Source organism: Alligator mississippiensis, chromosome 2 (assembly GCF_030867095.1).
Source record: "Alligator mississippiensis isolate rAllMis1 chromosome 2, rAllMis1, whole genome shotgun sequence".
NCBI classification, from domain to species: domain Eukaryota; kingdom Metazoa; phylum Chordata; order Crocodylia; family Alligatoridae; genus Alligator; species Alligator mississippiensis.
The window spans coordinates 302,256,342-302,280,036 of NC_081825.1; the positions used below are offsets into that span (position 1 = coordinate 302,256,342).

The following is a 23,695-nucleotide window of genomic DNA, read 5'->3' on the forward strand; positions in this document are numbered from 1 at the left end:
TTCCAAAGTGAGAACTGACCTAAGACTGATTTATATAATCACAGACAATGAGGGCTGGAAGGATGCTCAGGAGGTCACATCTAGTCCAATCCCTGCTCCAAGCAGGACCAGCCCCAACTACATCATCCCAGCCAGGGCTTTGTCTACCCAAGTGTTAAACACCTCCAAGGATGAAGACTCCACCACCTCTCTGGGTAACCTGGTCCAGTGCTTCACCACCCTCCTAGTGAGAAAGTTTTTCCTAATATCCAACCTCAACTTCCCTTGCTGCAGCTTGAACCCATTGCTCCTTGTCCTGTCATCTGCCCCCACTGAGGCCAGTCTAGCTCCATCCTCTTTGCAGCCCCCCTGCAGGGAGGTGAAGGCTGCTATTCAATCCCCCCTCAGCCAGACACACCGTTTGGAAGCATGGCTCATCCATTATGGTATTTGCAGAAGATAAATGCAAAAGGGAAACAAAATGAAACAAAGCAAACACTCAACAGAAAAGGTCAAAAGAGGAAAACATAAAATAAAAATCCAAATCAAATTTCATCAAAATAAAACACTTGATCAACCAAAATTAATTTCTTGTTTTCTAGATTTTTGCTGCATGGGGAATTTCCTGTTTTTATTTTGTTCCATATCAGGATGGGAAAAAAAAGGAAAATATGGATATCACAGGAAATAGAAAATGCCAGGACTGTACAGTGCCACTGAAAACACCAGGCTCTGCCTAGGTACAAAGTTCTGCTTGTGGAGATATAATTAAAGGATAAGGAAATAAAACAAGTTACAGGCTCTGCAGGTCTGCTCTTAACTGCACGATAATTGTTGCATTTAACTGTGTAGTTTATTTTCTAACTAACAGGACTCTTTCAACAGCAAAATCTTCTTACCACTATATTTGATGACACGAATGGTCGAATCTCCCTCCCCAAATCTGGTGATAGGAGTCAGTCGGACTTCATAGGCTTCTGGCTTGATCAGCTCTGTCAGGTTGTATGTAATTAATTCTCCTTTCTGAATGTTCCCATTCACTGTAATCTCCTGCTCCCACCAACGCTGCTGCCCAGCCTGCAATCAAAGGAACAATGCAAGGATTAAAACTTTTTGCCCAGGCTCCACCCTTTGATCTTGGATCAACACTGCAATGGTAGGCAGAAGTGCTGTGCTGTGACTAGATTTCTTTAACATACAGCTTAGCATAGGCTGTGCCATTTCCTTGATCAGCTAAGAACCCACAATCCTTCCTATGCAGCTTCCACATGAAAGCCATTTGTATAATTAATGTATACCGTGCTGCAAATCCTAAAAAACAATGGTTCCTACAGTCTGTAATCTGGGGTTGAAAATTTTAACATGCATTAGGAAGAGGCCTAAATTAAGCAGCCCAGGCTAGATTTTAAAAGGCATTTAGGCACCTAAAGTTTCACATGTGTACCCAAGAACATTACACAATCTCTCTAGGCACCTCTCAGGGTCCTTAAGTATTTAGCACTTTTGAAAATCTGGTCATAAATTTTAAATCCAGCTGAGAGAATGAATTAGTTTGGTAGACAACTGTCGATCCTCTGGACCATGGTGTAGACATATGAGGTCTAGTCAGGTGCCTGATGAATATGCTTGTATGGAGTCCCGTGACCATTGCACCCAGACCTTCAATGCATACACCTAGGCAAGAGTATGGAGGAGCAGAGGCTGCCCTAGACCTACCATCCCCACTTCAGACCATTGAGACAGAATCCAAAGGCCAGACCGAGTCCAGACGTTCAGGGCCTCGATGGCTGTAGTGTCTGCCAGAGCAGCAGATTAGAACTGCTGGTGACTACCCAACACTGCAGCGAGGGCACGTTTCTGTTAGGGTGATGGCCCTTGGCCTTTGGATACCTACAAGGCAATGGGGGCTAGGGTTTTGAGGCACCCTATACTCCCTTTGCTCTGGAGGTTGCAACGTTGTGGTGTTTTATATGAGCTACCCCACCATGAGCAGCCCCATCATGTTGCCACCAGGCCGTCTGGTTGGATGCAGCTTACAGTCATACCCAGCAGCTCAGTGAGGTTGATGAATGTGTGAAATGCAGCTTCCTTTAGGACCTGGCCGCGCAGCTGACATACACAGAGCTCCTATATCTGTAGGGCCCATTGGATCGCAATGGCCTTCCCAAGTGTGGCTGTTGTGCACACACAGACCTTTTCCATGGCCATGTAAAAAGACGCCCTTCTGCCAGGTTGCCCAACGTCTTGTGTGAATTTAGAGCCTAGAGTTGCTAACCCTCCAGGATTGGCCAGGAGTCTACCAGAATTGGCATCGATCTCCCGGTGACTATTGAAAACAATCTGGGAGATTGATATCGTGAATGGGTTGAAGAGTAATTAATGACATTATGTTATGTTGGGGGAAAAAAAAATAAATTTCCTGGAATAGTTTCAGTCAGAGTTGGCAACCGTATTAGAGCCGTATCATGTGACTGGACACGGTGGCAAAATTAAGTGCTTTCAGAGCTCACATTGCTGCGGCAGAGTGAGCTTGGGCTCGTTTCCTTCTAGTCAACAGAGCTGTTCACTCAGCTCCAATCAGTTACACTTCTTCATCCCTATTAAAGGCAATGAGGTTGCACATATGTCACTTGGGGCATAATTTGAAGATAATGAGAATGTACAGGAGTAACGGAGAAGGCGCTATGGCTCCCAGGCTTTTACCACTTTTGTTGATGAGCGAGAAGGAAATAACCAGTCATTAACAGCCCCGGTGCACAATTATTAACAGCTCAAGTAGCCTCAAAGATGGATGGCTTGAAAAGAACAATGAAAAGTCAATACGAAGCAAACAAGGAGCCTGTTTTATTAAAAAATAGGGTTTAAAGGTATTTTTACGTCTTGGAGGCTGTGCAGTATTTTCAACAGCTAAATCAATAAACTTTGTTTTATTCCGGCACTTGACCAAGAAATGAAAAAAATCTAATTAGAACGAAAGTGTCATATGAAGTGAGAGGTACATTGTCTCCTCCACACTTCAAATGCTTTATGAATGGCCAGGGATACTCAAAACGTAGGCACTTTGGGCAGCACAGTTACTTAACGTTTCAACAGTACCTGAAGATACATTGGCTTATTACTGGCACGTTGTCCAGGACACAAAGGAAGCAAACTCATTAAATATTTACCACACATCCCAAGGGAACTCAGTAGGTGTTAAAATGCGATGCGCTCCACAACTGATTATACAGGCCTGCTGCATTGATGACATTATTTATTACAATCTCCTTAATACAGAGCTTCATGTCTATTAAAAAGCAGCAACAAAAAAACTCCCTGTTTCTCTGGATCTTTAATTTGAAGCTGCGATAGATGTAAACACTTAGTTATTTGGGGAAATTACCCACTAAACGAGTCACCTTTAACCCCAGGGAAGGAGCTGCATACCAATATTGAAAGTGATTGCTGGGAAGTCTGAATTTGCATGAAGGGCAAAGAAATGAGGGCTGTTGTGTTAATGAACCTATTACACACACACACACACACACACACACGCTCCTCAGATCAAAATAAGGTGAAGAAAGAAATGGAAAACCATAAAGATCAATCCAAAACAAAGGGGAGTTTTAAAAAAAAATTCGAGCTCCCAGCCTCTTTTTCTCTCACTGAAATCAATGGGTTTTTCAGCATAAGTTTTGATGGGAGCAATGTATGTTATCTTTTAAGGTAGGGGGGAACAGTCCTAAGGTTTTGATTCTGTACATGCTTATTGCATGCATCACAATACTTATGTGAACAGCCCAATTCCTTCAGGGGACTGATGCCTGTGATTTATGCTACACACAAGTGAAAGGCTGGGAAACACTATTAGGTTGCTGGCGTTCACTTAAGAGAGACCTGCAGTGGAAAGAGGCATTAGATCTACTAAAACAAAAGTCATCAGAACAACAAGCCATATTGCCTCCTGACACCACCCTAAGAGGCAGGAGTGCTGTTGCTTATTGCAAAGAGTTAATGCATGGGGCACGGAGCTCGGCTCTTCCAAACTGGTCCTCACACTGAAAAGCTCTCTACTGAAAAGAGGAAGACAATGTTTTTTTGGATAGATGTGATATCTTGCATTAGATCAATAATGAAAGATATCACCTAATAATAATAATAATAATACCAATGCTACTATTACTACTGCTGACAAGGTTTTTTGGGTAGATGTGATATCTTGCATTAGACCAATAATGAAAGATCTCACCTAATAATAATAATGCTAATGCTACTATTACTACTACTGATAATATACATAAAGATATCACATCTGCCCAAAGAACCGTGTCTGCCTATGTCCTCAGACCAACGCAGTTACAACCGACATCCCCCTACTGAAAAGGTATCTATAAAATGAAACATGCACAAGACTGCTGCAGAGGAAGATTATTTATGGCATGGCAGTACCTAGAAGTCCATTAATATACAATCTGTTCATTCGCCGGGTCTATCAGAAGAAACAAGAAATTGAAGTGCAGTGCAGCAGTGAAAGCAGTGATTTTTGTAGCAGTTTATGACAAATAGCTATAGAAGAGATGCCGGTTACAAAGTGAGGTCTTGAAGAGACATAGCCTAATTATTCCCTTGCTATACCTGGATCCAATATGCGATTTCTGAAAGCGAAATATTCTTTAATGTATTGGATAGTCCAGCAGAGGCAAACTGAAATGAACTGTCATGGAGAAACATCTTTTTCTCCGTGTCTTGCTCCTCCTGCAGAAGTCTATTTAAATGAAACGTGGTGTCACCGCTATGTGTTTGCAATTAGTTTCAGTATCCTGCCACCAGATTAACACCGCAACAAAGAGCTTTCCGAAGTGGACAGAGCTGTTTTGAACCGCTGGTGATAGGTCGGAATAAATCCCTGCAATTTTTTGAGACTATATTAGAAACATGAACGCTTCCCCTCCCTCCCCCCATCACACTCTCAACTTTGAGGCGTTAGAACAATGCAAAAAGGAGTGGCAAGGAAATTATAGCTGGGACAAGTGCATACTGCAGTTCATCAAATCAGACAGTCCTAAAAATGTAGCAACCCCTCAAGGTTTATGTCGTGGGTTTAAAGCTTACTATAAAAGCATTCGTGTATGCAGCTAATATATCCTTCCTGGAATGCTTCTTGAAACCTCCTTATACAGGAGAGAATGACTAGTTCACTCACTGCAGCATCTTGCGTCTAAACTATGCGCGGCTACGAGGGCCCAGAAATGTCTGACCGGCGGGGTGACAGGATGACGTGTCCCAACAGACCGCACGGGTGTTCCCTACGCACCTGGCTCAGCACACCGGAGAAACACCGTACTGCTATGCAAACTGGAGACCTTCTTTAAACAAGTGTCGGGGAGAGATCTGTGGCCAGAAGTCCATGTCAGAGGCTGGAGAGTTGGATGTGTGCAGGGTGGAGTGGCTACATTGTACCTTGAGCTTATGGCTCATTTTGAGGGGCAAAGGATTTGCACCAAAGCATATGGGAATGAATTGGACCTTAGAGTTCCTATAGCCTCACGCACACTGCTCAGAAAGCAGTGCAGATGGAGCCGAGCAAGTCAGCAGCCATTCCAGTTAAAATAAAGCAGAAGAGGAAGTTGAGGTTACAAGGGAAGAGATTGTGGAGGCGACTGCCTTGTCCCTAACAGACATTTGTCAACATCCCCAGCCACCATCTAGCATGGCCCAACTTAGCCTGCGAACTGGAGCAGCACAAGCACCAGACATCACTGGGTGGGGAATAATCATATATTACTACATATTACTATAGAGCGGTGCTATCCTGCTGGGGTCTGAGCATTTGGGGTCTGATCCTGCATAGATTAATATGAAGCTTCTGAACAGCCCCATGTTCAAGCACTTAGCAATTTTCAGGCCCAAGCCCTATGTCAGAAGCAAGAAGGGGACATCGGCCCTTTGCTTTCAGGAACACAAAAACTACCAAAATTAGAAGACGTAATACTAATCAAATGTCTATCCCTTCATCATGCAAATGCAATCCATGTTAACTTGATCACATGAACAGCTATGAGGGAAATTTTCAGACTGGAAAGTACCTGGTAAAGGCCAACTCTTAGATGCTGCACTACTACTGAGAACCAATGAAAAAAGCTATGAAAAGCAAGGCACTGGGTGTTTAATAGACACTCAGATGAGTATCTCTTTCCCTAGCGCAGATAGGCATGAATATAAATACGACAAAGATATCATCTTCAATTCCAGAAAGCTTGACAGTATTATTTTAACAGTATATGCCTAACCAAAGAAATATCTGCTTATGCAGGGGCGGGCAATTATTTTGGGTATTGAGTATTGGCAAGCCATCAAGGGCCACATGACAGGCAGACAGGGTCAGATAAATATTAATTTTCTAAATTTTTTAGGAGCCCCGTGACCCAGATAGGATGGCCTGGCAGGCTGCATCTGGCCCACAGGCCGCATTTTGCCTGCTCCTGAATTGGAGTTTCTCCCATTCGGAGAATTGTTGCATCTGCTGTTTGCATCGAAGATTAATAACCCTGTTGTTAGGTCACAAGTGCTTCTCCTACTCATGCCCCAAACAAACTTCTATCTCAAAGTAGCCACTCCACCCTGCACACACCCAAGTCTCCATGTAGTGAATTTTCAGGCTAAAGTCCAAGCTATACAGGGAATGAGCTGTTTGGTATGGCTTTGTGGGTGGGGAGGACAAGACATCAGGATACATTACTGTACAGTTAGGGCTACCAGGCTCTGAAATGGACTCCCAAGGGAGGTTGTACCCTGGGGGTCTTCAAGAGGAGGCTGGACAGATATTTGGCTGGGGCGATATGACCCCAGCACCCGTTCCTGCCTGGGGCAGGGGGTCGGACCTGATGATCTGTTAAGGTCCCTTCCAACCCTAAGCACTATGATACTAAGAAAAGACTACATACCGCTCCAGTTTTCAACACCAATTAAAGCCGTTGTAAATTCTGGGCTGCTTGAAATATAACACAGATGATTCAGTAGGGTGGGAAAACAGTAGAAACAAATGCAAAGGACATGGGGACCTTTAATATTAACTGAATAATGCATAGTACCATCAGAGTTGTCAGGGAACTTTACATAGTAATGAACAGACCTTATCTCAAGTAGCCTGTGCTGTCCTTGAGAGCTAAGCAACACACGATGCAGACATGGTGTTAAGGATTATTCCAAGATTCAGGATTATATTTGCAAAATGGTGCACGGTGAATTTATCCATATGCATCTTACTCCTGAAACTGAATAGATGGATAGATGCTTTTACACTCGGCTTAGAGTTTAGCTCAGCGTAACCTATAGGCTGCATCCATGTACAAAATGGTGCCATGTACAAAATGGCACAACTCAAATGGGGGGAAATCTTTTGGCTGACATTCTCAACAGAGTTGAAACGTTCCGTGGTTTTGCTTCAGCGTTGCCAATTTGTTTGATAAAGCAGGCATTAGGTATGATATAGTTTGTAGTTATATGATTACATACTGATCCAAAAGTATAATTAAACATCATACCCCATTTTTCTTCTTTGCCTAAAGAGAAATGAATAGAATCTCTTACTATGTGCTAGTCTCTGCAACCTAGAAATTGTACATAGAAGTAGTCTGTTGTGCCGCCTGCAGCTCAGAATCTCTGTTTCAGAAGAGATGTTGACATATGGAAATATTTACCAATTTAGAAAGAAAATAATTAAACAGAATTTTTTTGGTTAAAATAACTGGTTTGGGAAATTTTTGCTTTCAAAATTTCATTCAGTTAAGATTAAGTTACGGTATCCCCATAGCTATTCACTACTACTGCTGACATGTCAGACATCTGACAAAACAGTTAAAATATTGTCACTGCTATTTTTATTTTATTTTTTTAAACTGTGAATGGCAGGTGCTAATTAGTTCTGATAAAAACATCCAATCTTATCTTCCTAGCAGAGAGGGTCTCCTGTTTGTGCTGCAACGAAAACCAGTTTTATAAAACCACCAAACATAAAAACAGGTATCTGTCAACCTACCGTGCCTCACTCACTACACAACATACAATATTCACCATGGAGAAAGCAGGGCTCCAACTGACAAAACTTCATCATGGTTCTTAATTACTGCAGATTCTTCCCAAGACATAACGGTCAATATTACTAGCATGGAGGACAAGTGCCCCACAGAATGCAGATCATCATCAAATGAGTATATTTTAATGACTTTAAATTGAAAGCGGCAAGGCAGCAGAGCTAATGCAGTTCAGAAAGACAGAGGGCACAACACTGATTTTCCTGCAGACTAATGATTATTTACAAGTTCAGATCTAAGACCAAGATTAGTTGCATTTGGCCTACCCTGTGATCTTATAAAGTTAAGTAAAGCAGTGGCAATGTTTTTTAATGGAAGCAGCAGTTGAGACCCAGTGGGTGCATCTACACATGCAACTAGTGTGCCTCAATAAACTCTGACATAGTTCGTGCCGGGGTCAGCTGTTCCTGGGAGCAATGCCATTACGTGTGCCTGGGACTGCAGCAGTTTGAGCTGGGGTGGAGCAGCCCTGGGCTGACAGCAGGCTCAGGGGGTCAGCCCTGCACTCTGGGGCCACGTCCAGATGAGCGTAGCTGTGCAGTATGTGGCACTGCAGACCCTTCTGTGGCACCACACATGGCACATTCAGACATTCCCCATGCTACCACTTGCAGAGTGTGTGTGTGGGGGTGGGGGGTGACCCTGGGAGATACAGGGGTCAAAAAAACCTGCACAGAAAAAAGCAGGGTGATACACATGGCAGCAAAGCATGCCACCCAAAACTGGAGCCTGGCCAGCCACTGGAGCCACACTTTGGCAGCCAGCCAAGCTCCCAGCTCCAGAAGCGCTTTGACTGCAGCTTCCCTGGCCCCCAGGATCCCAGGTAAGGCTGGTGAGGCCAGCACAGCTGCGGGCTCCACCCTGTCCTATGCTAGCGGGGGTGACCCACTATGCACCAGAGGATGCGTGGCATGGGCATTCCCCAGGGACATTAGCAGCGGCACAAGGTGTCCGCTTCTTGTCCCCAGGGAAACAAACATCTGCACTCATGTGGACGCAGTCTGGGCGGTGATGTCAGGCAGCAGAAGGGCTAGCTGGGGTATGAGACAGCCCAGCATGCAGAACTGTATGGCTGACCCCCCGAGCCTGCTGCCAGCCTGGGGCTGCTCCGCATGGCTCAAACTCCTGTGGTCCCAGTCACCATCCACATGTGCTTTCTGAACAGTAAATGTCTTCTCTGTAAGTGTAACAATACTATCTTACAGTGGAGTTTAATTAATTTACTGTGCCCTAATGCTGGCACATATGTAGACAGTGATGCTTTACTGCAGAGTTAATTAGTGAACTCTGCAGTAAACTGCATGTGTAGATGCACCCAGTGACAAGTATTACAAATGGAAGAGGCAACCCTATGCCTTTATTTCCATGGCAACGATTTGTTTTTTCTCTCTGTCCTGGCAAAACCTTTTTCACTTATATCAAATTAACACAGAGACAAACATTACAAATATAAGAAGTTTAATACATCTGCTTATCCCTCCAAAATGATCCATTTTCAACTGAAGGTCATTTAATGTCTTTCAGTTCTGAATTTGGCAGTTTGCTAAAGCCATGATTAAGATGCTGGTTTGTGGATCGGTGAATGTTTGATAATTTAGAACAAAAAACCCCATACATGTCAGGTATTTATAGTGGGATTTGACATGGGTATCTCTACCCACATTTCATAAATGTGCTGGTTGTGTGTAAAAACTTGGAGTGCTGCTATACCAGCACAAGGGATAGTATGACAGGAGAGGGGTTTCCTTAGAGAAATAATCAGCACACAAAGTATGTGGATTCAAATCTGGTATCTCCATGATGGGGTTCAAAGGAAGCATGACCACTGTGTGGGAAGGAGCCTGATAATCCCATGGTTTCTGCTGGGTACCTGTAGGGATCAGGGAGATGTTTGATCTTTATGAATACTTTATTTGGCCACAATCACAAGACAGAGTTGTGCTGTGGGCCCCTGATGCTCCTACTACTCAGAAACCTCTAAGGTGAACTTATACTTTACACTCAGACCACACTAGATCAGTGGAAAGGTAAGTGGTGGTAAAGTTAGAACGTGCTTAGAGCAATTTCATCTTAAGGGTTAATACTATTTCATAGTTTCATAGTTTCATAGTTTGTAGAGTCAGAAGGGACCTTGACAGATCTTCAGGTCTGACCCCTGCTATGGCAGGAAAGAGCGCTGCGGTCAAACGGCCCCAGCAAGGTGTTCGTCTAGCCTCTTCTTAAAGACCCCCAGGGTAGGAGCCAGCACCACTTCTCTTGGAAGTTGGTTCCAGATCCTAGCCGCCCTGACTGTGAAGCAGCGCCTCCTGATGTCTAGTCTGAATCTACCCTCTGCCAGCTTGTGACCGTTATTTCTAGTCACTCCTGGTAGTGCTTGGGGGAACAGGGACTCCCCCAATGCCTGCTGGTCCCCTCTGACTATTTTGTACACAGCCACTAGATCCCCCCTCAGCCTTCTCTTGTGAAGGCTGAACAGGTTCAGGTCCCATAGCCTCTCCTTGTAGGGCCTGCCCTGCTGTCCCCGGATCATGCAGGTGGCCTCCTCTGGACCCTCTCCATGCTGTCCACATCCCTCCTGAAGTGCGGCACCCAGAACTGGATGCAGTACTCCAGCTATGGCCTGACCAGTGCCGCATAGAGGGGGAGGATCACCTCCTTGGACCTGCTTGAGATGCATCTGTGGATGCATGAAGAGGTGTGGTTGGCCTTCCTGACCGCGTTCCCACACTGTCGGTCCATGTTCATTTTGGCATCAATAATGACTCCAAGATCCTTTTCTGCCTCTGCGCTGATGAGAAGGGAGTTCCCCAGCCTGAGGTCTGCTGCTGGTTCTTCCTCCCCAGGTGCAGCACCTTGCACTTGTCAGTGTTGAAAACCATCCTGTTCTGATCCGCCCACCCCTGTAACCTGTCTAGGTCCAATTGCAGCCTACTCCTCCCTTCTAGCATGCCCACATCCCCCCACATCTTAGTGTCATCAGCAAATTTGAATAGGGTGCTTTTTACCACCTCGTCCAAGTCACCGATGAAGATGTTGAACAGTGCGGGCCCGAGGACCAAGCCCTGGGGGACCCCACTGCCCACATCCCTCCAGGCCGAAAATGACCCGTCCACCACCACTCTCTGGGTGCGGCCCTCCAGCCAGTTAGCGACCCATTTGACTGTAGGTGTCGACACCACATTCCCTTAGTTTTTTAATGAAGATGGGGTGAGAGACAGTGTCGAAGGCCTTCCTGAAGTCCGGAAGGACTACGTCCACTGCGACACCTGCATCTAAGGATTTTGTGACGTGGTCATAGAAGGCCACCAGGTCGGTCTGACAGGACCTGCCTCAAATAAACCTGTGTTGGTTGCCCCTAAGCATAACCTCCCCTGCCGGCCCCTCGTGGACATGCGCCAGGATAATTCTCTCAAAAAGCTTACCCAGGATCGAGGTAAGACTAACTGGCCTATAGTTCCCTGGGTCCTCCTTCCTCCCTTTTTTGTAAATGGGAACCACATTGGCCCTTTTCCAGTCCTCTGGCACCACACCAGAGCACCATGAGTGATCATTAAGCCATGCCAGGGGCCCCACAATGACCTCTGCTAATTCCCTCAGCACTCTGGGGTAGAGGTCATCAGGACCAGCTGATTTAAATACATCCAGTCCCTCGAGATTTCCCTGACTCGATCCTCACTGACCCTAGGCCTGGGTGCACCTCCCTCGGGGCCTGAGGGGGTCCCAGTGGACGGGCTGATCTGGTCCCTGTTGAGGAAAATGGAGGTAAAGAAATTGTTAAATAGGTTAGGTTTGCTGTCTGATGAGACAACCAGATTTCCTAGTGTGTCTTGCAGAGGCCCCATGTTACCGGGTACCTTCTTTTTGTCCCCTATGTATTTAAAAAAGGACTTCTTGTTATCCTTAATCTGGGTAGCTAGTCCCAGTTTCATCTCTGCCTTTGCCTTCTTGACCGCCCCCCTGAAGCCCCGAGCAACCGAGGTATAGTCTTCCCTGGTGATGGCCCCTCCCTTCCATTGGGTGTACGCCTCCCTTTTAGCTAGGAGATGTTCCCGTATGCTTTTGGTGAGCCAAGGGGACTTTTGCGCCCTCTTGCCCCCTTTGGCCCTTGTTGGGATTACCTCCCTTTGGGCTTGGAGGATTGTTTCCTTAAGGAACGACCACTCCTCTTGGATACCCGACTTCCCTCCCCTCCGGGACCTCAGTACTTCCCCAACTATTCTTCTTACTTCATTGAAATCCGCCCTCCTGAAGTCCAGGACTGCTGCCTTGCTGCTGGCTTTTGCCACCTTGCGCTGGATGGTGAATTCCAGCAGGCGATGATCACTGTTGCCCAGGTGGTCGAGCACCCGCAGCCCCCACACGAGGTCATCACCTGTGGCCAGCACCAGATCCAACAAGGTGTCCCCCCTGGTGGGGCTGTGCACCTCCTGAGTTAGATGGAGGTCCTGTATCTCAGCTAGGAACCTATGTAAGCAGTCAGACCTGGCTGACTGCTCTTCCCAGCAGATGTCTGGAAAGTTCAGGTCCCCCATGATGACATCTTTTCACCTAACTACCTCCGTGAGCTGACTTAAGAATTCCCGGTCTAGCTCTTCCCCTTGGTTGGGTGGCCTGTAGTAGACCCCCACCATTAAGTCCCTTTCCCCTTGACTTTCTTGTATTCTAACCCAGAACACTTCAGTGTGCCCCTCATCTGACCTTGTGCTACTAGATGAGGATGTGTATTTCCTGCCTGCAAAACTCTGACCTGGTACTAGAGCAGGTACAGGCAAAGTCCAGTCTTTGGGACTGTTTGGGCTCGTGGCATACTCCATTTCCCAGAAGCCCCTGCCCACATCACTGAAGCTGGTATCCACAGAGACCCCAGAAGCAGCAGGGCCATGATAGTGTAGGACCAGGGTTTCTGTGGAGGCTGGTTCCAGCAGTGCTGGCAGGGTGAACAGATGGGCAAGTCACTGTTCCAGGGCTGGGATCTTGCAGCGGTGATAGTGTGGTCTGAAGCTGGAGCAGAGCTGCGATCTACTACCTGCACACCTCAGGCAGGGATGTGCAGGCAGCTCATGGCCCTGCCCGGGCTCCAGACCATGCTGTCACCACTGCAGGATCCCAGTCCCAGTCCTGGAGTAGCTCCCTGCACAGCTGCTCACCCTGCCAGCTCTGCTGGGGCCGTCTCCATGGAAACCCTGGCCCTGCACTGTCACACTAGTGCCCCTGCTAGGGTTTCTATGGAAAATAGCTATAGTAACATAGGCAGAGGCTGCTGGAAATGGAATCTGGCTGCCAGCTGGATCTGCCATTTTGCCCACCCCGGCACTAGAGGGCTGGCAAGCAGGGGAGTGGCTAGGAGCCTGAACACATGGGCTATATCTCTGTTCTGGGTAAGATGTTGGGATCAGAGCATCCTGGGATGCTGGAGAAATAGAAATCAGCTGTCTTATCTCCATGGAGCAGACTGAAGTTACCCTAATATGAACTAGGTAGCACAGCCCAGAGTTAACTCATGCCTGAAGTGGCATAACTTTGAGATACTCAAAGGGCACTTAGCATGAGGTAATGAGCTTTAACGTGTGGACACTCATATTTTAAGTGCCCTTAGTATGGTCCAAGTGTATTGTATACCTTCTTTCTAAGGCACCTGGCTGGTGAATCCTGCTTCGGGTCAAACCAATTGCAAGATTTGGAGGTCAGGAAGGATTTATTGTCCTGGGTTATGCTGGCAAAGACTGTGCAGGGGTGGTGAAAGGAGGTTATTTTTTCCTTTTTCTGAAGCACAGGCTGTGCTCCTCTTCCCAGGATAATCTGAGCATATATTAATTTAACATACTCCCTGCAATTGCCTCCTCTTCCTCTTCACCTCCAGATTTTGTGCAGCTGGGATGGGTGATACAGCTCCAAGTGGACAATCTTGGGGCTTGATCTGGACAAACCAGAACAATGACCCATGAATGCAGGAGTTTTGGATCAGTTCAGGCCTTCTTCAATCATATGTTTCTGTATATGAAATACAATGAATTCCGGGTTTCCAAATTGTAAATTTGGCTACTACCTACAAGTATTTCTGTTCCTTAGAAATATTCCAGAAGTTTTACAGTTTTCTAGAACTGAGTTTATTTTTTGTGCTGACCTTTGGAATGGAAAGAATACTTACAGAAAGCAGATTTTTTTCCTGATGAATATTCACCTAAAAATATAGGCTGAGGTTGGCCAAACCTGTTCAGGAATTAATGCCAAAACTGGCAAATCGCGTTGGCCAAAAATGAAATAAAATAAAAAACAAGTTTCATTTTGACATGTTCTGAAAGTGTTTTGCTTCAGAATGGCATAACATTTGGGAAGTGGTCAACCTGTTTACCGTTTAGTTCAATGAAATATCTTAGTTTATCCAAAACAATTGGGGGAGGAGGGGTCTTACTTTTCTGCTGCACTGAAAAAGCAAACAAAAATATTTCAGGTTAATTCAAAACAATTTTTAACTACTATTTTCCCTATAGCCACTGAAACAAGAAAAGAAAACAACTGTTTGCACTGCTCTGCTTACTCGATACACCTCATCATTTGGGGTAAATATTTCAAAAGCCTTTAAGCCGCATAGAAGCTTAAGTGCAATGAATAGCACAGACATGACTGCATGAAGGCATTATGCACAGACATATGTTGTGAGACTGACTGCCGTCACTGAGCTGCCTGGGAAATTGTCAGTGTCAACAGTATAAACAGGCCTGTTAATTAAAAGGACAAGCCTTGACATGGATAGCTTGTTATCCAGACTACTCATTTGTACCACCATGTTCAATCAAGGAGAGCAAAAACCAAAATCCAGAATGAAAAACGAGGGCAAACTCTCATAAGAAATATTAGCAGTAGGCAACCCTCATTGCTGTGAATCATGATGTATGGATAAGAAGTCTAGTCACCAAGACCTTTGATGCATACACCCAAGCAAAAGTATGGAGGAGTGGAGGCTAAACAAGACCTTCCACCCCACACCCCCTTTAGACCATTGAGACAGAGAAAGGCAACCCAAGCAGGCTGCAGGGCCCAGGGCAAATCAACCTGTGCAGGGCCCTGCCCCTGGATGTGAGGAATCCAGCAGTGGATTTGGTGGTGGGTGGGGTCAAAGGGTGCCGAGTGGTCAGACGTGAAACCAGCAGCAGCGCAGAGTTGCCGCAGCTGCTCTGCCTGTGTCCGCAGGGCCCCCCAAAGTGTGGGGCCCAGGGTGGTTGTCCCGATTCACACCCCCCCTTCGGGACAGCCCTAGAGACAGAATCCAGACATTCAGTTCCTTGATGGTTGTAGCTTCTTTTAGGCAGCAGCAAATAAGAACTGCTGCTGACTGCCTAATGCCTCAGCAAGGACATGTTTCTGTCAGGACAATGTTCCTTAGCCTTTCTCCAACCAAGGAGAACCCACAAGGCAGTGGGGCCTAGGGTTTTGAGGTATCCTATATTTGCCTTATGCTGGAGGTTGCAACATTATGGTATTTTATAGGATCTACCCCACCATGAGCCCCACCATGTTGCCACCAGGCCCTCTAGTAGGATGCAGTTTACAGTCATACCCAGGAATAAATGTATTATAGAATTATAGTGTGTCCACTATGTGCTTTACAAGACAGTTTAGTTCCATATACCCTGTTCTGTTGTCCCCTGTGATGCATGATAGAGCTCATTTACCTGCAGATGAAATACACCAATGAATACCCTCAATTACATTACATTACGTGCAAATTTCTTTTAATGCTGGAAAGTATGATTGAGAACGGAGCATCACAAAGCCTGAACAAAACCAAAAAAATTCAATGCCTGTGAACTCCAAAAGAGAGAGAACCATCTAACACAGCTGCCATAACCCATAACCACCTGCTGTCAGGCCTCCCCAGACAGGTAGAACAACTCATTTTGAAAGCACTGAGGCTAAGCATCATGTGTAGCCCCTCTATGATATGTTTAGGCTTTTGCCACTGAGGTCCCACAACGGGTATAGGGTGCTACCCATGTGGATCTCCATGTCTGGAAAGCCTAGAGGCCTGAAGAAGGGGATTAGCTCCACATTTTTATAACTCAGGCAAAGTTGGGACCTGTATTTTCAAACAGTTTTAGGGGGAATTGTTTTAGTTCACCCAAGACTATCTTCCCAGCCTGGAGACAGGTGATATGCATTTACAGATCTCTGTTTCACTCTGGATGGCAAGGTGAGACACTCTAGTGTCACGAAAACTGCAGAGCTTTGAGAAGAAATTCATTCGCTCTCTGGGCATTTATTATTGTTACCTGGTATCTAACCTATGATTAACTCTATACAACATACTAAAGTCTTAATGTTCCAAATCAGGGAAGGCATTGGCCTATTTTAGTCATGTTAACATTTAAAGTTTAGATATCTCAGTTCACTAGTGTAAAATAGAAAGGGCATAGCAGCTTCCTGGCATGAGTGAAAAGGGACTGTGAAAAAAAAACAACCTGGCATGTGCTGAAATGTTCGACCATGTGATGAAAATACCTTTTCACTGCTGCCGATGAAAGGGTACTACCAGCTTATAGTCTGACTGTTTGTTGAGAAATAAACTGGTACTATATCCTGTAAAATGTTTTAGCATATAGATTTTTTGAGAAACCAATCCAATGAAGCAATGAAATATTGATTGTTTTATATGCAGTTATGTGTATGAAGAATAAATGACTCCTTAATTCATTATACTTGGTCCACTGATTGCAACCACAAATTTCTGTATCAAGTCAAAGAGGCAGGCAAGCATATCTTCAGTTAATGACAACTGAGTTGAAATGCAAATGAATGTATTGTTTCACAATGACAGTGTCTTTGACATTCTTTAAATCCATTAACTTAGAAGCTATAATAATAATAGTAATAAAATCAAAACTTGTCCATTCCATTGATTTCTTCATAAAAAATTAAGTGATGAGTTTTTTGAAAAATATTTCTGATTTGAATGCATGCTCAAGACAAAGTTCCTTCATATTGTTTATGTTTAATCATTTTTTTTTTTATAAAGCAGCTGTTACGTTTCATTTATATCTCTGCTCTGTAGTGTAATTATAGCTGCTTTACTTTAAACAAAGCTGGCCAGGTTACAGAGCTAGGATATTCCCCATATATAGTCCAAAGTGATGGGAGTGAAATATTCCTATCTGAGAAGTTCCAGTTATTCAGAGGAACAGAACAAAACCAAAACTTTAGTCCAGGCTACTCTATGATTTTGATTTGTTGGGTTTTTCAGTGTGTATCATCTAATATCACTCTTTGCAACATTTCTGTTATGAATGGCGATCCAAGTTGGTTTTCACAAGAATGATGGCTAGAAAATGGTATTTAGAAACTCGCTTTTAGGAATTTGCTTGTAGGTAGAGTAGATATTGCATTAGGGCAATGGTCCAGGGGAATGACAAAGGTTAACTGCTTACTAAAAGCCTGTTTGTGACAAAGTTTGACAGCCTTCAAAGCAGACACTGTGTCTGAGGGCCAAGGGACAAACAGGTTGGGAAATTTTCACAGTGTTCCCTGAAAATCCATAGCAAAGATAAGGGACTCTGCAGCATTGGTGCCAGGTCACACTGCCTACCTGCAGAGCCCCTGGGAGTTCCAGTTTTGGCAGATGGATCAAATTAGGAGGCCAGGCATACCCAAATTAAGACACTGGTAAATGACCAGATTAAGATGGGTGAATGTGATGGATTTGTAAATCAAAGAAATATGCTGACAAAACAGACCATGGACAATATGATGACCACAGGGAAAACAATCAGTGGTGCTTGGCAATGAAGAGTCATCAGAACAGAAAGGATACAGAAGGCGTCTCCGAGGGGGTGGAACCTGAGGCCACCATGGGCAGAGGGTGCACCACCTGCCTATCTCACCCACCCCATGCAGGGGGGGAGGTGGTCCTTGGTCCTGAACCTCCAAGACTGCTGACATGCAAGAAAGAACCAGAGTGAAGCTCACATACTGGCCAGGCATACCTTTCCTCTGTGAGCCCCGGAACTGGTAGATAAATAGAAACTGGGTGGGGGGTATTTTGTTTGCTTTGCTTGCATTACTCTTATCTGCTATCGCTGTGCACCAGTAAAATTTACCTATTACCGAATGGAAGAAGTCATGGTCAGTCTGAGGATTTGCATCTGCCTAGAATAACGTATCTGGGTCATAAATCCAGTGCCTACAAAGAATATCTGCCCAGCTACTAGGTGCCAAGTCAACACAAACCAAGCAGTCAAATTCAGTATAAAGAGGTCTAATTCTCTGGAAGTCCATGGAGATGTGCAATGACTACACAGTGGCCCAACACTCCTCTGTTTTGCAGCTCCTTGTCAGTAAAATGAAGGTAACAGCATTGCTATAACTAAGAGCTACACAGCTGTGCAAATACCAAAAGAATGATAGACATGTCTTCTTGAATGTCTAAGTCCGAGGGAGGTGGAACAAGTGGTTCTTACAGTCTTTTGATCTCTATATATTTCCATGCAGTCCTAAATATTTTAATGGCTGTTTACAGGAACAATCCTATCAAGCTTGGTGACAAACTAAAGCTGAGCTGCAACCCGAAATGAGATAAAGACCACGAACACAAAAGCACATAATCTCCATTCTGCCATCCTGGTCCTTCTAATCTGCGCATTAAGCAAAATTTAATTGAGAGTTTATGCTATGTATTATGTAAGGCATAGCCAGTAAAGTTGCATTGTTTTGTATTATTTGCCTCATTAGACAAATGCTAGAGGATTTTCTGCAACCTCCTTGCTTATTATGCAGTTCCCCTGGAAAATCAAAATCCACTGATGATTATTTTTCCAGCATTCAGCCTCAGAGGTCATGGGGCTGACATCCAGATGGGGATAATTCTGTGCTGATGCAACAGAACCATCTGGCACTGGTTTCCATCTCCAAGGACTACAGCATTTTTTACCTTTATGACCGGTGTAGCCATTTCATACCTTCTGGTTTAACCCAGCCCCATATAGGGCTGTTAGAATAATGTTGCATGGAGTCAAACAACCACTTCAATATATTTGAGTCTGTGTTTATAGAATAGGGTGACATTATATGCACCTCTAACCCAAAGATGGACATTTAGGCTAGGCACAGACATTCAAAAAGCCTGAGGAATCAATCGAAGTTGTGTGGTTTGCTGTAAGTGGTGCAGTTTAGATCAGTAGCAAAAAGAACACACATTTGCCCTTTGGTGGGGGTGGGAGCAAAATTTACCCCAGGTTCCACCATTTTTAAACCAGTCGATGTGTGCCAAACTTCTGTTCTATTATGGGTATAGATCACTTTTTCATCACTTCTAATTGGTAAAAGTGTAAAGTCTGAACTAGGCACTGTTTCAGGCACTTAGGGTGTTGAACAAAATGCAGCTCCCAGCTATAACTCAGAACAATTTCTGCAAAGTGTTCCAAGTTACAATGTTACCCCAGACCAAAAAGAAGTTCACTGCTGGTTCTGGGGTGAAAGGGAGGGGAGGGGAAGGGAATTTCGGTTCAGGTTGCAGGTTTCCATAGCAATGACCACAGTTCTCTGCCAGTGCTCACCGTTTTCAGATTGGGAGGGGAGAAAGGCAGTGGACAGAGCTCATTCTTGGGGGTGCACAACCAGTGCTGAAGGGAGGGGTGAGTGAATTGGAGCCCCCCCCCCCACCTTTTGGGGGTGGGGTTCCAATACACCTGCCCCACCCTCGGGGCGGGGGAGATGAAGTGACTGAAAAAGCCCCAGACTGAACTCCCTCCACTCCCTTTCCCCCCTCCCATTCTGAAAACAGTGATGGGCTGGGAGCTCTGCAGACACAAGTTACAGAAGACGCTCCATTCTGAAATGCCTTTATCTGATACCTCATGCAACGAGGGGTCAGATTTTCACCTGACTGGCCATTTTTGAAGCTGTTTGCAGCTGTGTACTTGTGTTTGGTCACAGCTAGAAACTGCTCTCTGTGGCCGGATTGGGTGGAAACTGTCACTTCTGTGTGCACGCTTAGAGCTCATCTTCTTACAGCTGCACAGAAAAAGCAATTATACTTCTGCAGAGAAAGGCCACAAAGAAACCAGGAAATTAGATAACATATACATAATGAGCACAGCTTGTCTGTCTCGTTAGCTGTTTAGGGGCATGAACAGATCTTCCCATGCTTGTAGAAAATCCAGCACAACAACAATGATACGGTATTTGTATTTCACAGTGCACCTAGGAACCCCAAGTCAGGCCCAGGACCCCTACGTATTTGGTGCTTTACAAACACAGAACAGTCAGCCCATGGTGATGGTCCTGACTGGGTATTACATTAATCATTTCGTTATCCATTTCTGCTTAGACTGGATAATTGGTTTAACCCATGCATTGATGACAGTTGCAGGACTCAATCTCCAAACCAAACAGTACATAAGACACTGTTCCCTTCACCCTCCAATAACTGGTGGTACAGAGTCAGGGAAACTGAACATTTCTTTAATGTACCCAGTAGGATGTCCCTTTAACATGTGCAGTCAGAGCTGTTTTGTCAGGACTTGCATAATCAAGGAAGCCTGATGCCACAAGCAGTTGGATAGGAAAATCCAGACTCTTCAGATCATGCTCAGCAGGAGAAGCTCTTTGCTCTGAGTCAGTTTGGGAACCGTATCCCAGCAAGGTGCAGAGCATGCAGTGCTGCTAAAGATAAAGTCTTTTGGATGAAAAGTAAGGACAAGACCGGGACCACTATAGCTCAGCAAATATGAGAGCCCTTTTTACTAGGTAATGGGCATGTCTACACAAGATGCTTACTGTGCATTAGCCTAATAACACTGCACATTAGTGCAGAGGTGCCAATAGCCATGCCAATAGCCTACTGTGCAGTGTTATTAGGATAATGCACAGTACGCATCACTAAAAAACCACGCACTGGTGCTACTGCCTAGTAACTCTAGTTACTGTGCATTCAGTTAGCACCTGTTATTAGAGGTACTACGCTAACTGTGCAGTAACTAAGGCTCATTAATGAACATGTAGATGCACCCAGTGAGTGTTAACCCTGCTGCTCTGACCAGATTCAAAGGTTAAGCAAACACATTCTGCTTCCATGAAGTAATCCAAATGATGTAAACAGCTCTTTACATCTTGCAGCATGGTATTGAATGCATCTGCCTATCTGCCTCCTGATGGTGGATGAAGCAATCCATCCTGGTACCATAGTCAATAAACTACTCCCCGTTTCTTCCAGTGAGAAAGTGCTGCATTGTTGTAAATCTTTCAAATAAAGGAGCAGTAACACAGTGGAAACCCAGGCAGACTGAACTTCAGCCATATTATTTTGCAGTGAGCACAGCTGGTGCAGTGGAATTGGAGTTGCACACGCCCACCACCGTCGCAGCTTTCATAGGGTGACACTGCAACTAAGTGATTTTTCTCTTAGTTTTTCAAATGACACCAACATTATGCTGCAATCTTTGCGAAGCTTCAGAATCCATTTCAAGACTGCAAACCTGGCTCTTTCCCAAATCAGTTTATTCAAATTTAAAGGATAAAAAAGACCATTAGCTATCCTTAGTCCCAAGGGGGAGTTGATATTGCTCTTTTGCTATTGCCACACCTCCACAAAATAGTTCTGTAATTTTTAACCTATGAAGGATTTTTTTTTTTTTTTAGAGGAAGTCATCTCTCTCCTGACTGCAACACAAAAACTGACATTTGTATAATAGAGAAATTATTCTGAGATTCCTGTTTAAGCCCTTCAGGATGTCAGGCCCCAGGTGCATGCGATGCCTAACAACTGGGGAGACCACGGATCGATACACGTATTGGTGTTCAACTGCTTTATTCAAAATGGACACAGCTTTGGGCCAGCTCCAGCAAACCCGGGACCTATCACAAACATTAGTTCCTTCCATATTTATACACCTTGGTTTATGCTTATTAACATTTACCCCACCTTTGTCCCTCCTTTGTTCCACCCTTATTCCTTCCCACCTTAAGCTCCACCTCTGTTTACTGTTTATTTCATTAGCATGGAATTAACTATGCATTTCACTTATTAACACGTCTTTCTGCTATAAGCACATGTCTAAGACCCTGACCCCTGCTTCTCCCAGTCATTTGTGGTTTCTTGCCGATTTCCTCTCTGTCTCCAAATTCTTACTTCTGCTTTATCTCCTAACGATAGCTGGTGGTCTGCATCCTGTTTTTCTTACACAATGAGCTATATATCTTACAACAAAACTATACTGTTAGGAAAATGCTTGCCTAAGCGTCTTGCAATGTTACTTTGAACATACTATTTTGCCTTGTGGTCAGAAGCTTTGCTAGGCCACAGGTTATAGCCTTTTATTCAGCTGCAACTCCAATGCTCCTCAAGATTCAAATACTGTCACCCTAATGAAGATTACTGGGTCAGACCATAGGTCCATCTTCCCCAGTATCCTGTGTCACCCAGTGGCAGAGAGTGGATGCTGCAAGGGAGAGTGAACAGGATATGACCATTCCCCCCCCCCCCCCCCACTGTTCATAGGGGACTGGTAGGGGGTGCATGTGCCCTCCCCCAATGGGGCCAATGCCCCCCTGACAGCTGACACTGATGCTGTTGGTAGGGCTGGTGCCTTCCCAACAGGGTCAGTGGCTTCTGCAGGTGCTCCCCCAGGCTCAGGAGGTACCAGTCACTCATGCCACTGCTCCTCTCTCAATTGCAACCTCCAACATTTAAGGTCCAGGAAGGTCTGATTCAGAGGCCATGCCCCTCACTCCTGTGAATCAATAGCTACTGATGTCCCTTTCCTCCAAGAACGTGTCTGATCCCTTTTTTTAAAATCTGGTTAAACTGTCAGCTCCAACACCTTGTGGCAAGGAGTTCCACACTTGAATTACATGCTTTGTGGAAACAAAACCAAAACCTTATTTTTCTTAGCTCTGTATGCATCAAAATAAAATGAATAACAACATTATCTGATAGCAAAAGTCCATCATAAAGATCCATAACTCTCCAAAATAGTAGAAAAAGCTTCAATGGAGCAACAGAATTGAAAGTATTGGGTAAGTAAAAATGGCACTGAAATTCACTTTACTATGTCTAAAAGAAAATACGTTTGTATCTAAAAACAAGCAGCAACATTTCCACAGTTCAGGATCCATCCCAAGCTTTCAGCACTACAATCTGGTGAAGATGACTTTATCAAGTAGCCTGGCATGGCACCATTTTCTCTGAATTAATCTGTAGAGTGGCAGGTAGTAAGTTCTCGTCACTATTAAATTAATTGATTTTTTATGATTTCTTAAAGCTGTTTATGAACAACTGCTCTACCACACTGAATAATTACATGGTGACAAATTAATGAACATAGTGGAAATCAAAAAGACAAAATAAAGCCCTTTTAAGTATAGCAGATGCAAGCTTCAATACTCAGTCAATACTGTAAACAACGGAGGTTGTCTTAGTAAATGAACTGGAAAAACAAGACTGCATTATAAGCAAACTTCATGAGTCTCTTGCATAAATCTATCAGGGACTAATAATGCAGTAAGGCAATTGGATGATGTTGATGTGTATTTTCATGCAAGTAAGACAACACATCGTTTTTAAATAGGTCACCTCTCAAATATTAATATTTTCTCTATGCCATTGCTTAAATATTGCACAAAATTACTGCACAGAAGAAAAAGCCACTAGATTT

General features: G+C 44.6%; 1 protein-coding gene across 3 annotated transcripts in view; it reads right to left on the reverse strand.

The window, feature by feature from the left end:
* The window catches only part of MDGA2 (MAM domain containing glycosylphosphatidylinositol anchor 2), a 692,671-nt gene that overhangs the window by 47,892 nt on the left and 621,084 nt on the right, over positions 1-23,695 (reverse strand). For all 3 annotated transcript variants that reach the window (XM_019496066.2, XM_014601296.3, XM_059723426.1), the window contains exon 11: positions 879-1,056. In XM_019496066.2, coding sequence (XP_019351611.1) covers positions 879-1,056 — 178 coding nt within the window. The remainder of the gene's footprint in view (positions 1-878; positions 1,057-23,695) is intronic.